This window comes from Dipodomys spectabilis, unplaced genomic scaffold (genome assembly GCF_019054845.1).
Source record: "Dipodomys spectabilis isolate Male_0828 unplaced genomic scaffold, ASM1905484v1 ptg000052l, whole genome shotgun sequence".
NCBI lineage: Eukaryota > Metazoa > Chordata > Mammalia > Rodentia > Heteromyidae > Dipodomys > Dipodomys spectabilis.
In genome coordinates, this window is record NW_024870729.1 from 4,624,085 (window position 1) to 4,643,411 (window position 19,327).

At 38.7% G+C, this 19,327-nt stretch overlaps 1 protein-coding gene across 2 annotated transcripts in view; it reads left to right on the top strand.

Annotated features, from left to right (window-relative positions):
* Hook3 (hook microtubule tethering protein 3) overlaps window positions 1-19,327 on the top strand; it is a 140,922-nt gene that overhangs the window by 5,395 nt on the left and 116,200 nt on the right. For both annotated transcript variants that reach the window (XM_042679498.1, XM_042679499.1), the window contains exon 2: window positions 6,747-6,832. In XM_042679498.1, coding sequence (XP_042535432.1) covers window positions 6,747-6,832 — 86 coding nt within the window. The remainder of the gene's footprint in view (window positions 1-6,746; window positions 6,833-19,327) is intronic.

A 19,327-nucleotide genomic window follows, 5' to 3' on the forward strand; every position in this document is an offset into this window, starting at 1 on the left:
GCATGTTAATTGTTTAAAGAGGTTTTTGCCATGGTGTTATATTTTAACCAGGTTGGTCATATATACAGACACATGTACATTCCTGTGTTTGTTTACATGTTTGTTTTAGGTTTAACACCACACATGAAATAACATGTGACTTTTTACATCTTATTTTTTGCTTAGTAGGATATTTTCCAAGTCTATTTGTTTCCAGTGAAATGGTAATCATTCTTTATGGCTCAATAATATTCCATTGTGTGAATGGAATATTTTCTTGATCCATTTTTTAGTTGTGGAGTATCTGAGCTGTATCCATACTTTGGCTATTATGAGAAATGTGCAGTGAACATGGATGGACAGATGCCACTATTATATCATGACTTACATTCCTTTGGATAAATGCCCAAGAGCGATAGTCCTGGATCATAGGATAGTTCTAGCTTTTGTTTATCTTTGTGCTAGTACTAGGACTTGAATTTATGGCATGGGTGCTGTTCCTGAGCTTTTTTTTGCTAAAGGCTAGTATGTTACCACTTGAGCCTCAGCTCCACTTTCATCTTTTTGGTCGTTAATTGGAGATAAGAATCACAGGCTGGCTATGCAAGCTGACTTTGAACTGTGATCCTCAGATCTCAGTCTCATGAGTAGCTAGGATTATAGTTGCCAAGTTTGTTTTCTTGATGGTGGCCATTCTCGGTGTTGTTTAGATTTTCATTCTCTTTATGGTCAGGAATGTTGAACATATTTTCATGTATTTATTGGCCATTTGTCTTTCTCTTTCAAAAAAAGTATCTTCAGCTCCTTTGCCCATTTATTGAGTAGATTATTGATTCTTTGGGAATTAATCTTTGAGTTTCTTTTATTCTAATTTTTATTGATTCTAATTCTAATTTTTTTTTTTTTGGGTCCGGTTGTGGGGCCTGAACTCTGGGCCTGAGCGCTGTCCCTCAGCTCTTCAGCTCAAGGCTAGCGCTCTACCACTTGAGCCACAGCGCCACTTCTGGCTTTTTTTCTTTTTGCTTATGTGGTGCTGAGGAATCGAACCCAGGGCCTCAGGCATGCAAGGCAAGCGCTTTACCACTGAGCCACCTTCCCAGCCCCTCTAATTCTAATTTTATTTACTGTAATTTATTCTAATTGTTTGGTCTAATAGACCAGCTAATTAAAATACCGCATAGATGTTAGCACAGAGAACTATTAGATGATTTTGTTTATTTGCTTATTTGTTTTTGCCAGTCTGGAGTTTGAACTCAGGGCCTGGGCACTGTCTCTGAGCTTCTTTTGCTCAAGGCTAGACCTCTACCACTTGAGCCACAATGCCACTTCTGGCTTTTCTGTTTGTGTGGTACTCAGGAATCAAACCCAGGGCTTCATGCATGCTAGGCAAGCACTCTACCACTAAGCCACATTCCTAGCCCTAGATGATTTTTTTTTTTAAATCATGTTATAATTCAAAAACCATGAACTTCATCCTTCTAAAGTGTACAAATCATTTTTCACTAGTCACATGGTTATGTTTTCATCACCATTATCTAATAACAAGAACATTTCTGTCACCCGAAAAAGAAACTCAATAAGTATAAATTTTGATAGCTGCTTAGCTTTTCAAAGTGAGAACTGACATTTCTTAGCCCTCATGAGTACCTATGTACTTGAAGGGCTGAAAGAAAGAAAACAATTGTTTAAAAACCACATCTTAAAAATTAAAATGAAAGTTTAGCTTTTTGTGAGTCCTTGAAGAAAATACAGATCAAATCTTAGGACTAAATTGCTCTTTAAAATTACTTTTCTTGGCTGGGCACTGGTGGCTCATGTCTTTAATACTAACTACTCAGGAGTCTAAGGTCTGAGGACTGCAATTCTAAGCTAGCCTAGGCAGGAAAGTGTGTGGAGCACTACCCTTGAACAAAAAAAAGTTCAAGGACAGAGTCTAGGCACTAAGTTCAAGCCCCAGACCAGCACCAAATGAATGAATGAATAAATAAATAAATTGTTTGATTTAATTTTTCTGGTGAGAGGAAGTTTCTATTCTTGTATACCAAGTGGGGATGTAGTTCAGTGGTAGAGTGATTTTTGTAGCATGTACAAAGCCGTAGGTTCTATCCCCGGCACCTTAGCACTGATGGGGGATAGTCTTACATCAATTATATTTGTTTTAATTTAGATCCAAGGTTTTCTAATTGAAACCGGTGTTCAGTTATATAAGAATTAATGATGAACTTATTAAAAATAGATTTCCAGGTTTCTACACACACAGATTAGTTCTGTAGAGTTAAAAAAAACGTATTTTCAAAGTGAATACTTTCCAGATGATTCTTATTTTTTATACCCTGGGTTGGGGACATAAGACGTTTGGAATACCTAATGTGCACTTATTTTCTCACTCATTTACGCCCCACACCTCTCCCTACATAAGATAGATTTTTCCAACTTTTTTTTTGGTCTGTCATAGGGCTTGGATTCTGAGCCTAGGTGCTGTTTCTGAGTTCTTCAGCTCAAGGCAAGTGCTCTACCACATGAGCCACAGTGCCACTTCTGGTTTTCTGGTAGTTTATTGGAGATAAAAATCCCATGGACTGGGCTGGGATGTAGCTCAGTGGCAAAGTGCTTGCCTAGCAAGTTCAATGTCCTGGGTTCAATCCCCAGTACTAAAAAAAAAAAAAAGACAAAAAAAAAAATCTCTTGGACTTTCCTGCCCAGGCTGGCTTTGAACTGTGATCCTCAGATCTCAGCCTTCCGAGTAGCTAGGATTACAGGTGAGTCACCAGCACCCAGCAGATTTTTTCCAACTTTTACATGGAAAAATTAGTGTTAAGAGAGATAAGATGGGGTGGGGGAGGGAAGGGATGGTAGGGGAAAAACGAAGGAGGGGGTAACAATGCTTGATAGGAAATGTACTCATTACCTTACTCATGTAACTGTAACCCCTCTGTACAGTATCTTTACAATTAAAAAAAAAGAAAAGAGATAAGATAATGGGGAAGAACAAATAAAAGGGTGAATTGACCAAGATGCATTGTACTCATAACTTCACTTATGGAATTGTAACCCCTTTGTACAAATATATAATAATAATATTAAAGTTTTATTGTAAAGATGCTGTACAGAGGCGTTACAGTTACATAAGTAAGGTAATGAGTACATTTCCTATGGAGCATTGTTACCCCCTCCTTTGTTTTTCTCCTACTATCTCTTCCCTCCCCCACCTCCCTCTGTCCTCCCAAGTTGTAAACTTCATTTCCAACATAGTGTCTTGGGAATATCATTGTAAAAAATTTAAAAATAGAGATGAGATGAAATATACAAAGTTGCATTCCAAATTAGAAAACTAGGGATTAGAATTAAGTCATTATATTTGATGCAGTATTCACCTTGAACTTATTGTTGTAAGTATTATGTATAAAGTAGTGTGATAAAGAGATAAATGAGATGTAGCCTTCACTGCTATTTCACTTTTTCCTTTAGAAACCTACATGAAAGGCATATTTTAAATTAGCAATTTTGGCAACTCTCAAATGAAGAGTACTTATTTCTTTTTACATTGTTGTAAGGTGAATCATGCCAGGAGCCACATTTTGAGTCTTTATCATACAGTTAACAGGCTGCAGGCAGCCAGTCATTACAAAGGCCTACAGCACGCAAATACACATAACATAGCTAGGAAACAGGCTGAAGTGGAAAGAAAGAACAAAAACAATGCTAACAACCCAATTCAATTCCAATGGAAGCTGAATTGGGACACCATGATGACTGGAGAAGAGCCAGGAGAAAGGACACTGCACATGATCACAGAGACACACGTGACATGGAGTGATGGCAGCTAGTCTGGTCCCTGCCTAGATAGGTTGGCACAGGGGGCAGATCCACAGGAAATTCCCAGTCCTGGGGACTGCACTGACAGATTCAGTAAAGTCCTGAGGACTGGACTGACAGATTCAGTAACCTATCAGCCAAGTGCCCACTCTTGCCTCCAGGGATCCAGGCACTCCAATCACGTAGGAAGCAGGTGATGGGCAGGGGGTTTCCTTCCCGCAGCATGAAGACAAGATGCCAGACCCTAAGATCCACCATGTGGCCAATATGGCGCCAGCCAGACCTGACTTCCCTACTTCATTATGATTAACATATTACCAGTGAAGAGACAACTGCAGTTAGTGTGAAGTTCCAACTCAGTACAGATGATGATTATTTCCAAATTTGTAATTGTCTTAACCTCAGCATCCTGAGTAGCTGAGATGCAAGCGAAGTTCACTGGCTTAATATTTTACTGAAACTTTCTGTGTAATTGATTGGAATCTCAACGCCTCTCCCAAATATATATCTTAATAAAAATTACCTTCTATGAAGATCTATAAGATACTTTTTTTGGTCTTTGCCTTCATAACCATCATTACCCATAAGAATATGAAGAAGCTATGACTAGTATGGTACAGAGAGGTACATACTAGCCTGCTGCATTTATTTAAAGGCAGTTTGGGAATATTTATCAAGAACTTTAAACTGCATACAATTTGATCCAGCAGTTTTCATTTCTTCTTCATTATAAATAAAAGTCAGATATTCACTTGAACATTGTTTTGTTTTAGTGCTAGTACTGGGGCTTGAACTCAAGCCTTCTTCCTCAGCTTTTTCACTCACACTTGAGACTCTACCACTTGAGAAATAGCTCTACTTGCTTTCTAGTGGTTAATTGGAGATAAAGAGTCTTGTACTGGGACTGGGAAGGTGGCACAGTGGTAGAGCGTTGCCTTGCATGCATGAGGCCCTGGGTTCGGTTCCTCAGCACCATATAAGTAGAAAAAAAGCCGAAAGTGGTGCTATGGCTCAAGTGGAAGCTCACTAGCCTTGAACTGAAGAGCTGAGGGACAGTTAATCCTCGGCAGACCTCAGTCCCCAGATCTCAGCCTCCTAAGTAGCTAAGAATACAGTGCCTGGTTCTGAATGTTATTTTCAGTATTTTTACATCACTATCTACTTTACTCTTCTATGTTCGTACATATTATCCTGCCTTTTTCCTTCTAGTCCTTTCTTCATACTTCAGCCAATATTATCTGTATGTAGTTCAAGTTAAATGGCCTTACTTTCCTGTTTAAAATTGTTAGGAGAAAATCCTAAGAGAGTTGAATGCTAATGCTTTTTAATTTTTTCATTTTTTTATTTTTCTCCCTGCTTTATCTCTTTATTTTTTATTGTTATTGTAGAGTTGATATACAGCGGGGGTTACACAGTTCCATGAATCAGGTAATGAGCAATGAGTACAATTCTTTTTGAACCATGTCTCTCCTTTCATTGCTCTCTCCCAGTTGTTTTCTTTATACAATCCACACTCCATAGTGGATTGCTTTTTCATTCCTAGATTGTATTTACATACTCTTACCTCTAATCTTTGTGTTTGTTTTTCAACTTCTCATAGTACTGTTTCATTAAACTGAAAGGTCTAGGTAAGGGTAGTCTGTGTCTATTTTCAATGATTTTTCTCCTCCTGAATTCAGATTAGACTACTGGATGTCATCAATTTTTTCTGTTATATCCTGTTACCAAAAAAAAAAAAAATTGTGCTGATTCAGAATGTATTTATTTAAAGTAAAAATTGATTTTGAATACCAAACCTAATCATATTAAATAATGACTTCTGCTAAGGTAATCACTTCTGCCTGTAGACATCTATATAAAGATTCTTTGGCTCTGAATAACCTCACATAAAGGAGGCTTTAACACATTTGTTCCCCCCCCCCCTTGGTGGTGGGGGCTGAACTCTGGGCCTGGGTGCTGTCCCTCACTCACCCCTTCAGCTCAAGGCTAGTGCCCTACCACATGAACCACAGCACCACTTCTGGCTTTTATCTGCGTATGTGGTATTGAAGAATTGAACCCAGGGCCTCATGCATGCAAGGCAAGCACTCTATCACTGAGCCAACTTCCCAGCTGAACACATTTGTTTATTTATGCCAGTCCTGGGGCTTGAACTCAGGGCGTAGGCACTGCCCTTGAGGTATTTTTTGCTCAAGGGCTAGCTCACTACCACTTGAGCCACAGCGCACTTTGTCTTTTTGTGGTTAATTGGACATTAAAGTCTCACAGACTCCTGCCCAGGCTGGGAACTGTGATCCTTAGATCTCAGCCTCATGAGCCACCAGTACCCAGCTATGCTTTAAATTTTAATAGTTCAGTTTTTACTTCAAGCATCCAGTTCTTTCTATCACCCCCTGTCTGCCTTCCAATATACTGACCTCACTTGTCTGATCACTTTGTTTAGTAGTTATAAGATGACTGCTAGCAGATTAAGGCAACACATTTATTCACATTAAGAGATTGACTTTTCTCTCCCAGAACATTCCTTTGGTCCACATTATCTTGCCCTGTTTATATCTTTGTCAGTCATTGGTAGATAAGTTCAATGTGCTATTTATTATTTTGTCAGAATGTAAATAGAATTATGCAATAATTTCTTCCTCACCAAAAATTATAATCCACAGGAAATTTCCTATAAGGGAGATGTTGCCAATTATTTGCTCTTTTTATTTACCTTTATTTATTTGTTATGCTGGTGGTTCTGAAATGGGGTTTTGCTCTGTAGCCCAAGTAGGCCTTGATCTGACAGTCTTCCGGCCTCAGTCTCCTGAGTACTGGGATTATAGTTGTACACTGCCACACCTTCCTATTTTCTCATTTAAAATGTATTCCAACTTCTAAGATGAGATAATTATACTACTCAAAAGCCTAAGAAATCGTTAATTAATAAAACTTTTTTTTTCTCCCTTCAGATCCAGACATTTAATGTGGATACACCATGCCAGACTGTGGAAGATTTAACGAATGGGGTTGTGATGGCCCAGGTTCTTCAAAAGATGTAAGGGGGAAAGTGTGTGTGTGTGTGTGTGTGTGTGTGTGTGTGTGTGTGTGTATGTGTGTGTAGATAGACAGACAGACAGACAGACAGGTAGGTAGATAGATAGATTCTTATTAAATTGAAGATAATGGGTTTTGTCAAAGTATATCTTTCTATCACTGTAACAAAATACCTCAATCTGTTTATAAGAATGAAGATTTAAGCCAGGAGCCAGTAATTCTAGCTACTCAGGAGGCTGAGATCTGAGGCTCACGGTTCAAAACTAGCCTAGGCAGGAAAGTCCATGAGACTCTATCTCCAGTAAACTACCAGAAAACCGGAAGTGGCACTGTGGCTCAAGTGGTAGAGCTCTGGCCTTGAGCTGAAGAGCTGAGAGACAGCACCCAAGCCAAGAGTTCAAGCCCCACGACCAACAAAAAATGAAGGTTTATTTTCTTTCACGGATTTGAGAATTATAGTTCATAATCAGCTGTCTCATTTCTCTTGGGCCTATGTCAGGGCAGCACATCATGGTGGGAAGATGTGGAAAAACAACTCACTTCATGGTAACTGGGAAGTAAAACACAGGAAACAGTCGGTCCCAATATGTAGTTTCAGGACAAGCATCCTAGTAGGCTCCATTTCATGAAGGTTTTACTGTCTCCCAAAAGCAACATGAGTTGGAAATCAAGCTGTTAATACATGGACATTTGTGGGATGTTTCAGATAAAAAGTATAACAAATATTTACATGAAACTTGCATATAGTAGAATAAGAACTGTATGCAGCAATGGTGATTTTAGTATGTACAAGTTTCATGTAAATATTTGTTATACTTTTTGTCTTATACTTTTATACTTAGCTATTGATTGTCTGGTTGAGAGTTTAATTAGGAATATAATTGTTAAATACTTGAATCATAATGGTTACCATCGTAGTTCAGTCTGAGAATCTTCTCTCTGAGATTTTGTTCAAATATGGTTGTGTTGACCATGAGGCTTTCCCTAACTACTCATGTAAAATAACAATACCACTCTCCTATTATCTCCTTAACCTTTTATGTTATTCTTCAAATTATGTAGCATAGCATAGTCTGATAAATAATATTTGGTTGGCCATTTATATCCCTTTCTGCCCCTGGAAATTTATACACACACACATTCTCTCTCTCTCTCTCTCCGTCTCTCTCTCTTTTTCCCTCTTTCTCTCTCTCTCTCTCTCTCTCTCACACACACACACACACACACAGGGTAAATGTTTCACATAGGGAGATTGTTGTTTGTTTTTACTGTTATGTCCTAGTAAGTAGAAAAAAGCATAGCTTTTGATTGAGTCATGTGATCCATTAAATGATTGTAATCATGGAATTGCATACCTTACAGTTTCTTAGGTAGTTGCACATCTGAGAAACAGCTGTAATGCCTGTGTTTCCCAGAATCTGTCTCTTTGTCTTTAGAATTGGAGACTCATATAGCCTATTTTCACTTTCTTCTGTAACTTAACATTCATAACATACCTCTCTTAGGCATATAATGGTGTGAGTGTGTGTGTGTGGGGGGGTGAGATTGAGGGTAGGACTCAGGACCTCATGCTTGCAGGGTAGGTATTCTTATCTTGCAAGGTAGGTGCTCTTATCAAACTGAGCCATGCTGCTAGGACCTTTTATGCCTCCATTTTTTTGTTTGTTTTTTGTTGTTGTTGTTGTTGGTTATGGGACTTGAACTAAGGGCCTGGGTGCTGTCCCTGAGCTTTTTTGCTTAAAGCTAGTACTCTACTACTTTGAGCCATAGTGCCACTTCCAGTTTTCTGGTGGTTAATTGAAGACACACTTTCCTGCTCTGGCTGGCTTTGAACTGCAATCCTCAGATCACACCCTCCTGACAAGCTAGGATTATAGAAGTAAACCATCGGCACCTAGCTTACCTTAGATTTTTTTTTTTTTGGTAGTGGGGCTTGAACTTTGGGCCTGGGTGCTGTCCCTGTGCTCTTCAGCTCAAGGCAAGCGCTCTACTGCTTGAGCCACAGCGGCACTTACAGTTTTCTAGTAGTTTATTGGAGATAAGAGTCTCACAGAATTTCCTGCTCGGGCTGGCTTTGAATCGTGATCCTCAGATCTCAGCCTCCTGAGTAGCTAGGATTACCTTAGTTATTTTTAAGTTAAGTTTTTGCTTTTATGTCCAGGCTGGCCTGGACTGCTGTCCTCCTACTTGTGACTTCGCTGTAGTTGGAGTAACAGGTACATTACACTGTATCCAGCCATTGGTTGCAGTTGAGTCTTGTAAACTTTTTTGTATCGTGATTGGCCTGAAAGTATGATCTACTGATCTTCTTCCAAGTAGATAAAATTCCAGGCTTGAGTCATTGTACATGGCAGCTTTTTTTTTTTTTTTAATAGAACTCAAAAAGATTCATCTAAAACCTTGGTCAACTTGAGTTTTAGAAAAGCTCTCCTTTTTTATGCCAGAACTGGGACTTGAACTCAGGGCCAGGAAGCATTCTTCTTCTAGATTTTTGCTCAAGACTGGAGGTCTACCACTAAGTCACAGTTCTACCTCCAACTTTTTAAATATTTTTGCTGATTAATTGAAGATAGAGTCTCATGACTTTTTCTGTTCCAGTTGGCTTTGAACTGAATCCTCAGATTTCAGCATCCTGAGTTACTAGGATTACAACTTGAGTCATCAGCTTTTTTTGTTTGTTTTTTTGGTCAATTGTGGGGCTTAAACTCAGAGCCTGGGCACTATCCCTGAGCCTCTTTGTATTCAAGGCTAGTGCTCTAGCACTTTAGCCACAGGAGCCACTTCTGATTTTTGAGTGGTTAATTGGAGGTAAGTATCTCACGGGGACTTTTCTACCTTGGCTAGCTCGATCCTTAGATCTCAGCTTTGTGAGTAGCTAGTATTACAGTCATGAGCCACCCATTAATCATCAGCATTTTTTATGGTCACTTTTGAGGGGCTTTTTAATGTAATTTTAGCTTTCTATTGGTCAAGAGAGTTTTACTGAATTTCATTTTTTCTTTTTTCCTTTATCCCTTCTCTTTTCTTTCCCTTTCTCCCTTCCTGACTTTTTTTCTTTTTTTGGTCAGTTATGGGGCTTGAACTCTGGGCCTGGATGCTGTCCCTTAGCTCTTCAACTTAAGGCAAGTGCTCTACCACTTAAGCCACAGCGCCACTTCCAGTTTCCTGGTGGTTTATTGGAGATAAGAGTTTCACTGACTTTCCTGCCCCGGCTGGCTTTGTTTGAATGAGATCCTTATATCTCAGCCTCCTGAGTAGCTAGGATTACAGGTGTGAGCCCCAAGCTCCCAGCTTGACTCTTTTTTTTTTTTTTTTTTTTAATGCTGAGGATTGAACTCAGCTAGGGCCTCATACAAACGAATTTACATTTATAACACCAAGATAAAGAATCAACTATATCATCAGTGGATGATGGAATAAAGAAAGTGTGTTATATTTATACAGTGGCATACCATTTTGTTTTTGAAAAGAAGGAAATCCTGTTATTTGAAACAACATGAATGAATCGGTAGGATATTATGCTTAGTGAAATAACCCAGGCACAGAAATACAAACATTGCATGATCTCACTTATATTTTGGAATCTATAGTGGAGAGTAAAATAGTAAGAGAGGATTCAGGCATAGAAAATGTGGAGAAGATGGTCAGAAGGTAAAAGCTTCCATTACACCAGAGAAATAATTTTGTATACTTATTATACAACATGGTGACATAGTTAATATGTATTTCAGAATTGCTAAAATTATATTTCAAATGCCCTAAAATGTATTTTTGACCAGTGTTGATTAGCTTTGACTTATTCAGTGTTGCATCTACGCTTATATAAACATTACATTGTATTCCATAAATATGTGATTGTAGGGCTGGGAAGGTGGCTCAGTGGTAGAGCGCTCGCATTGCATGCTTGAGGCCTTGGGTTCCATTCCTCAGCACCACATAAGCAGGAAAAAAAACCGGAAGTGGCGCTGTGGCTCAAGTGGTACAGTGCTAGCCTTGAGCTGAAGAGTTGAGGGACAGCACCCAGGCCCAGAGTTCAGGCCCCACAACTGGACCCAAATAAATAAATAAATAATATGATTCTAACGTGTCAATTTTTACAAAGATAAAACAAACTGGGTGAGCCTGGTATAGTAGCTCATGCCTGTAATTCTAGCTCCTCAAGGGGCTGAGATTTAAGAATTGTGGATCAAAGCTCGCTTAGGCTTTGATCCAGTTAATCCACAAGAAACAGAAGTGGAACTGTAGTTCAACTAGTAGAATGCTATCCTTGAGCAAAAACCTCAGGGACAACACTCAGGCCCTGAATTCTTAGCCCTAGGACCAGTACACATATATGTGTGTGTGCATGCATATACACACATATACAATTGTTTTTTTGTATATATGAACCTAACAGCATTTGCTTACTTTGCCAATTTGGTATTTATTGAATGACTCCTTTGGTTTTATGCAATGATATTCCATTTTACACTGTTTCTTAAAAAAGATTAATGTTATTATAAAAGTGACGCACAGAGAAGTTAAAGTTAAAATCAGGTAAAGAGTACATTTCTTTTGGGGCAGTGTTCCCACTGTCTTGTTTTTTCTTATGCCCTTACTAGGATGTGAACTTGGGGCCTTTTGCTCTCATTTGGCTTTTTCTAGGCTAGTGGTACTCTATCACTTAGCCATTTATGCCCTGAATGGCTATTTTATGTCTAACAGTGCTATAAGGATGGGTCACACAAACCCATCAGCGAATTTCTAACAAATTTAATTAACCTTGAAAACAAAATTCTAACAAATTTAATTAATCCTGAAAACAAAATTGCAACAAAGGCCTCAAAGCAGACTTTCATATTTTACAATCAGATTAAATTTTGAAAATATTTTGGGTGCTAATATAAAATTAATTGGGAGGTGCTGGAATGATGAGGGCTAATTAGTTGGAAAGAAATTATCAGACATTCAGAAGGGAGATGGTACCTTGGGCTAGAATGTGATGAAGGAGATGAAGACAAATGGAGGATAGATTCAAACTTGCACATAAAGTCAGCATAGTGTCAGGTTGACTTTCAGGTTTCTCATAGCCACACAGAAGGAAGAAAACACTGCCTTAAGTGACTATTTTAAAGGAGTGTTGTACAGGTTAAAGGTTAGTGTGGGGAACATTGAATCTGTACAGTATTGAGACATGAAGAGGAAATTCTAAGTTGGCAAATGGCTATACAGGTCTATACCTAGAGATGAGAAGTTATGATAGCAACTTGATTATCTTTTTTTCTTTTTCTTTTTTGTCGGTCATGGAGCTTGAACTCTGGGCTGGGCACTGTCCCTTAGCTCTTCAGCTCAAGGCGAACACTACCACTTGAGCCACAGTCCAATTTCAAGTTTTCTAGTGGTTAATTAGAGATAAGAATCTCATGGAGTTTTCTGCCCAGGCTGGCTTTGAACCACAGTCCTCAGATCTCAGCCTCCTGAGTAGATAGAATTATGAGAGTGAGCCTTCAAGGCCTGGTTCAACTTGGTTATCTTTTGATTGAAGCCATAGAATGTTTTATATCACCCAGCGGATTAAGTAAGAAGAAAAGTGTTGATGCTTACACAAGGGACCAGAGAGATAGAAGAAAAGTCAGAGCCTCTGTTTGGCTTTTGGATTTTTTGCTCAAAACTGGTGCTTTATCACTTGAACCAAATCTCCCCTTCTGGCTTTATGCTGGTTAATAGGGTGTCTCCTAGACTTTCCTGCCTGGACTAGCTTTAAACCATGATCCTCAGATCTCAGTCTCCTTAGTAACTAAGGTTACAGGTGTGAGCCACCAGCACCTAGTCAGAAAGTCATTTTTAAGTGATAGTATGGTGAATTCCCACATTTACCCTGCCCTGATTCCAGCATCTTCCACATCAGCATCCCACACCAGAGTGATACATTTGTTACAATGAATGAACCAACCGTGCCACATCATTATCACTTGAAGTCTGTAATCTTCATTAGGGTTCATTCTTTTAAAAAAACAATTTTTTTTAATTGTAAAGGTGATGGACAAAGGGGTTACAGTTACATAAGTCAGATATTGAGTACTTTTCTTTTTGAATAGTGTCACTCCCTCCCTCATTTTCTCCCAATTTTTTCCCTCCCAACCTCTGGCCCCTCTTCCAACTTGTATAACTCATTTTAAACAGAGTCTAATTTGTATCACTGCTGAATTAGTTTACCCTTTGTCCCACAATTTCTGTGCTTCCCCTTTCCCTCCCCAAATCAGATAAACTTACATACAAGACAAAAAAAAAAAGAAGAAAAAAACAGTGACAAAAGAGGGAAAACAGAAAAAAAAAGATAAAAAGTAAAATATGAAAACCTCTTCTTTCCATTTATTGGAGTTAATTATGTTAAGCATTGTTCTATACGATCATAAGCGCATAGCTATTGAGCCCTTGTGGCCTTCTCCTAAGAATACCTTCCCTTTGGTCTCACTGTTAATGTTAAGTCCTGTTTAATTTATCATATCCAAGTATAATTTTTTTGTTTTTACTATCGATTGTGTTTATTTATAGGCTCATTCTATATTTGTGTTTATCTATAGGCGCAGCCTATGTTTCTTTGGGTCTGACTTCGCTTAATATAAAAATGTCCAAGTGTTTCCCTTTCCTTGCAAATGGGACAATATTCTCTCTAATGGAACCATATACACAATGGATTGTTCATATATGCCACTTCGATCCATTTGTCCACTGAGGGGCATCTGGGTTGATTCTGTATATTGGTTATAGTAAACAATGCTACAGTGAATATGGTTGTGCTGGTGGCTTTAATGTGGCCTGCTTTGTGGTCAAATGCCTAGGATTGGGATTGCTGGGTCCTAGAGAAGCTCTATTTTTAGTCTTTTGAGGAACCCCCTTACTGCTTTCTAGAGTGGTTGAACAAGATTACATTCCCACCAGCAGTGTAGTAGCATTTCCTTTGGGGCACATCCCCACCAGTATCTGTTACTATTAGTTTTCTTGATAATGGCATTCCACCTGGGGTGAGATGGAATCTCAATGTTGTTTAGATTTTTGTTTCATTTATGGCTAGAGATGTTGAACATCTATCTGTGTCTATTGGCCATTGTTATGTCTTCTGAGAAGTGTCTCTTTAAGTCCTTAGCGCATTATTAATTGGGTTGTTATTTTGGGGTTTGTGGGGGGTTTTTGGTTTGTTTGTTTGTTTTGGTTGGTCATGGGGTTTGAACTTGGCCTGCGCGTTGTCCCTGAGTTCTTCAGCTCAAAGTGAGCACTATACCACTTGAGCCACTTCCAATTTTCTGGTGGTTAATTGGAGATAAGAGTCTCACAGACTTTCCTGCCTACCTGGGCTGGCTTTAAACCTCAATCCTCTCTCAGCCTCCTGAGTAGCTAGGATTGCAGGTGTGAGTCACTAACACCAGCTTGAATTGTTGTTTTATTTGAGAATTTGTTTTGTGGGGTTTAATTTTTTGAGCTCTCTATATATTTAGATATGAGGCCCATGTCTGATTCATAGCTAGTAAAGATCTCTTATTCTGTGAGCTTTCTATTTATCTTACTAGCTATGCCTTTTGCTATGAAGAAACTCTTCAGTTTGATATAAGCCCATTTAGTTTTTCTTTGATTTGTTGTGATTCTGAATCTTAGGAAGTTTCAACCTGTGTCAAGGAGCCCTCCCCATCCCTTCCTATAATATCTGGGCTTACATTGCAGTATCGATCCATTTGGAATTGATTCTGGTGCAAAGTGATATATAGGGATCTAGCTTCAGTTTAGGGTTTACTCTTGGTGGTGTACATTCTTGGGCTTTAACAAGTTTAACTCATATAATATACTGTAGTGCAAATTAGTTCCCGACCCCACATAACCTCATATTCTGCCAATTCATCACCCAACTCAGACCCTTGGCACCTGTTCTTTTTACTTCATAGTTTTACCTTTTTCAGAATGCTACTTAGTTCAAATAACTCAGTCTGCAGCATTTTTAGATTGGCTTTCAATTGGAATAGACATTTAAGGTTTCTCCTTTTTTTTTTGTAGTCTTATAACTTCTGAGATGAAATTGATATGCAATAAATAGCTCTTCCTGCCTTTTCTTCCTTCCCTCATTCTTCATTTATTTTGGTGCTTGCTCAGTGTATGTTCTACCATCAAGCCACACCTTATAGTCTCAACTTGCACATTTTTGAATGTGCAATTTAATCAATTCTGACCTATGTCTATGCCCTTAACTACCCATCAGTTAAGATAATAAATGTTTCCATCACTTCCAAGATTGTCTTTGTAGCCCTTTGTTATCATCCATCCTTTCATTGCCACACAATTCCTTCTTAAACACCTTACTGAATGACTAAAGATTAATTTACATCTTCTAGAATTCTATATTAATAGATTCTCATAGTGCATCTTTTGATGAAGTAGATCTTTCTTATGCAAGGTAATTATTTTGAGAATCACTCATGTTCTTACCTTTATTAATAGTTCATACATATCATGGATGGTATAGCACTTATTCATCATCCATTTTTCAGTGAACATGTGGGTTTTCTAGTTTGATGGTGTTTACAAATATTGCTGCTGTAAACATTAATATACAAGCCTTTATAGAAACATAATTTCCTTTCCCTTGGTTAAATTCTTCCTATGAATCGGATATATTACTATTAGCAGTTTATGAGAGTTCCTATTGCCTCATGTCTCATTGATACTTGCTAAGGTCTTTTTAATTTAATCATGGCTATTTAGTGGTTTTAATATTTCATTTCTATAATAAATACTACTGAGAATACTCTTATGTATTATATATATATATATATATACACATACACACACATATATAATCTTCTATGGTGATGTGTTTACTATAATTTTGTGTGTGTGTGTGTGTGTGTTGGTTGTGGGGCTCTGGGCCTGGGTGCTGTCCCTCAGCCCTTTAGCTCAAGGCTAGTGCTCTACCACTGGAGCCACAGTGCCACTTCCATCTTTTTCTGCTTATGTGGTGATGAGGAATCAAACCCAGGGCCTTATGCCTGCAAGGCAAGCATTCTACCACTGAGCCACGTTCCCAGCCCCTACTGTAATCTTTTGTCCTGTTTGGATTTAGAATTTATATTAATACAAGTTCTTTGTCAGATGTGACGTACATTTAAAAATATTTTTTCCTAGGTTGAATGTGGTCACTGTGAGGCAGAGATCCACACAATCACAGTTCAAGGTCAGCCTGGGATGATAACCTGAGCATGGCAGTGCATGCCTATGATCTTAGCTATTGGGGAAGCCATTTGGAGATGGCAATCTAAGTCAGGATCTGGATAAGAAAAGCTAAAGTAGAAATCTGACAAGTTGATGGGTGCTAGTGGCACACACCTGTAATATTAGCAACTCAGGAGGCTGATATCTGAGGATCATAGTTCAAAGCCAGCCTGGGTGAAAGCCTCTGAGACTGATTTCTGACCACCAAAAGATAGAAATGGAGCTGTGGTTCAAGAGTACTAGTCTTGAGCAAAACAGCTCAGAGACAGCACCCAAGCCTTGAGTTCAAGCCCCGGGCATGGCAAAAAAAAAAAAAATCTGGAAAGTAAACCAAAAATGGGCTGTTACATGGCTCAAATTAGAGCACCTGCCTAGCAAACCTGAAGCTCTGAGTTTAAACCCTAGTATAGGAAAAAAAACATAACACAACTTTGTCTTTTTGAGTTCACTGGTGTCCTTTTTTTGACAAGTAAAAATTACTGTTTAATTTTACTGTTGTATATGTAAGAATCCTTCACAGCCATCCCTGGGAACCACACAGAGGCAGGCAGGCACAGGAGAAAGATAATTAAAGGTTTATTAAGAGGCCTTATCTCCCCCAGAGAGGGAGCACTTGGTGTCTGCCCCTGTCCAGGTGGCAGACAGGTCTGGGGAGAAAGTGAGGGCCTAAGTGAGTTAAGTGTGTGCAGGGTAGGTCTGGGTGGGGAGAGGAAGTGACTATTTGTATAGCGGGAACTCTAGCTCAGGTCTGGGTGGAGCTGAGAAACAAAAGGTGGGGATAATACTATCTTTATCATCCAAACTTGTTGCCACATACCTGTAGTTCCAGAACTAGGGAGACCAAGGTAGGAGATTTATGATTTGGAGGCCTGGCTGGGATAAAGAGATAGAGATAGGGAGGAAGAAAACCTGGTCTCAAAAACCAACCAAAAAAAGAACAGAAATTATTTACTAAACCCAGTCACTAAGATTCTTTGAGTTTGACTTTGAGTTTCATTTCAGTTTGAGTTTCATTGCTTATACTTATGGTTGTGATAGATGTTGAATTTAATTTTTGACTATGATAGAAAGCGTATGGATACTTAAGCAATATTGGAATGATTATTTTCAAGTCTTTTGGTTGTATTAAACTGCTTAATTATTGGACAGTCTCTGTGAAATTTATTTAAATACTTTACAATAATAGATAAATACTGGTCTTTTGCAAGTGCATTAAAAAATACCATTGAGTCAGGTGCCAGTGGGTCATGTCTATAATCCTAGCTACTCAGGAGACTGAGATCTGGGGGTCATGGTTCAAAGCCAGTCAGAGCAGAAAGACTGAGACTCCTGTTAACCACTAAAAAGCTGGAAGTAGAGCTCTGGCTCAAAGTGGTAGAGTACTAGCCTTGAGCAAAATAGCTCAAGGTCAGCGCCCCAACCAACCTGAATTCAAGCCCCAGGGCAGACACACAAACACACACATACACACAAATACAAGTGACAATTCTTTTTGCCTTTTTAGAGTCCGATCACTTAATCTTATCTAAACTTACATTTGTGGGATTTGCTATTTTGATTTGAAGAAAGTTTATATTAGACTGTAAAAATTTTGCAAAGCAGCATCCACTTCAGTGGGTACACCAGATTTTAGGAGAGCACATTGACTGTTTATGGTATGAAATCTAATTTATGTCTAGGAACGGTCAACTGATTCAACTTAAGCTACTGCTGTCTTACTCTAGAAAAAAATTGTTTTCCCCCAATAACAGTGCCTCTATGGGCTTCACAAACAATGGCTACTTCTCTTAAACACTATACCATCTGTAGCTTCCTATAGCTTTTCAGCATGCCATCTAGACCACCTCCCATCATTTTCTCAAAAATCCTAAAATTTTGAATATACCTTTATTGTTACATTTTCAAACATTTTGGATCCTCATTCTTAGAATTCCCAATGCTACTCATGTCTAAATTCCTAGTGATTTAAATATGTACATACATATTTATGAATTCTTTCACATTTTTGCTTATTTTTTCTGCCAATTTTGAGGCCTCTTATTCAGCTATCTTGCTCACAGCTGGTGCTCTACAACTTAAGCTATGTATTTTAAAAAATTAATATTTTATTGTTATTAAGGTATTGTACAGAGGGGTTACTATTTCATAAGCCAGGTAATAAGTACATTTCTTTTATTGGACAATGTCATCCCTTCTTCCACTTTCCCCCAACTTGCCCTCTTTATCCCTGTCCACAAGTTACATAGTTCATTTAAGCTATGCATTTTGCTGATTAATTGGAGATGAAGTTTTTCATACTTCTTCCCCTGGGGTTGACTTTCAACAGTGATCATTCATTCAGGTTTTAGCCTTCTGAGTGGCTAGGATCACAGGCACGAGGCCAGTGCCCAGCTGCCCACCGGTTTCTTTAGCCCTTCTTTATCTTGTCTATCACCTAACTTCAGCAACTGGTTTACATAGTCATGCTCTATACTTGTAGCTGCAAATAATATATAATTCTTCCATAAGTTTAGTTTTCTGTTTACCATAATCTTATTACTACTTTCTGTCTTTCCATCTCCCATGTTTTGGAACTCCAATACTTTTTTTAGAAAAATTATCTTTAAGTGTTAGGTAAATTAAATTGGCAGCCAAGGAAAGAGAGCAGCACATGGTATTTAGGCAGAGGAAAGGTTTATTAGCAGTCTGTCTCTGGTCAAGTTGGAAGCCCACCAAGCAGGAATAAAAAAGGATTGAACCACAGCCAGGCCATTACTTACCAAGGACAGGGGCGGAAGAAGGTGTGGCCACACCAGATGCAGATGTGACCTCAGGGTGGGGGAGTAACTGCCTGCAAGTATGAAGGTTACCTAGGTGACATAGGTACTGGGCGAAGACTTAACCAAAAGGAGGGAGGGATCTGCTCTGCCTTCCCAGGGTGGACCTTACATTAAGTAGTTGTACAAAGGGGTTTCAAGTCAACATGTCTTTTTTTTTTTTTTTTTTTTTTGTCATGAGACTTGGACTCAGGACCTGGGTACTGTCCCTGCCCTTTATTGCTGAAGGCTAGCACTCTACCACTTTAAGCCTCAGAGTCATTTCTAGTTTTCTGGAGATACTCACAGACTCCTGCCCAATCTGGCCTTGAACGATGATCCTCAGATCTCAGCCTCCTGAATAACTAGGATTATAGGCATGAGCTACTGGTGCCCAGCTTCAACATGTCATTTTGTAAATGAATCTTTTTATTTTATTTATTGTAAAGATTTTGTATGGAGGG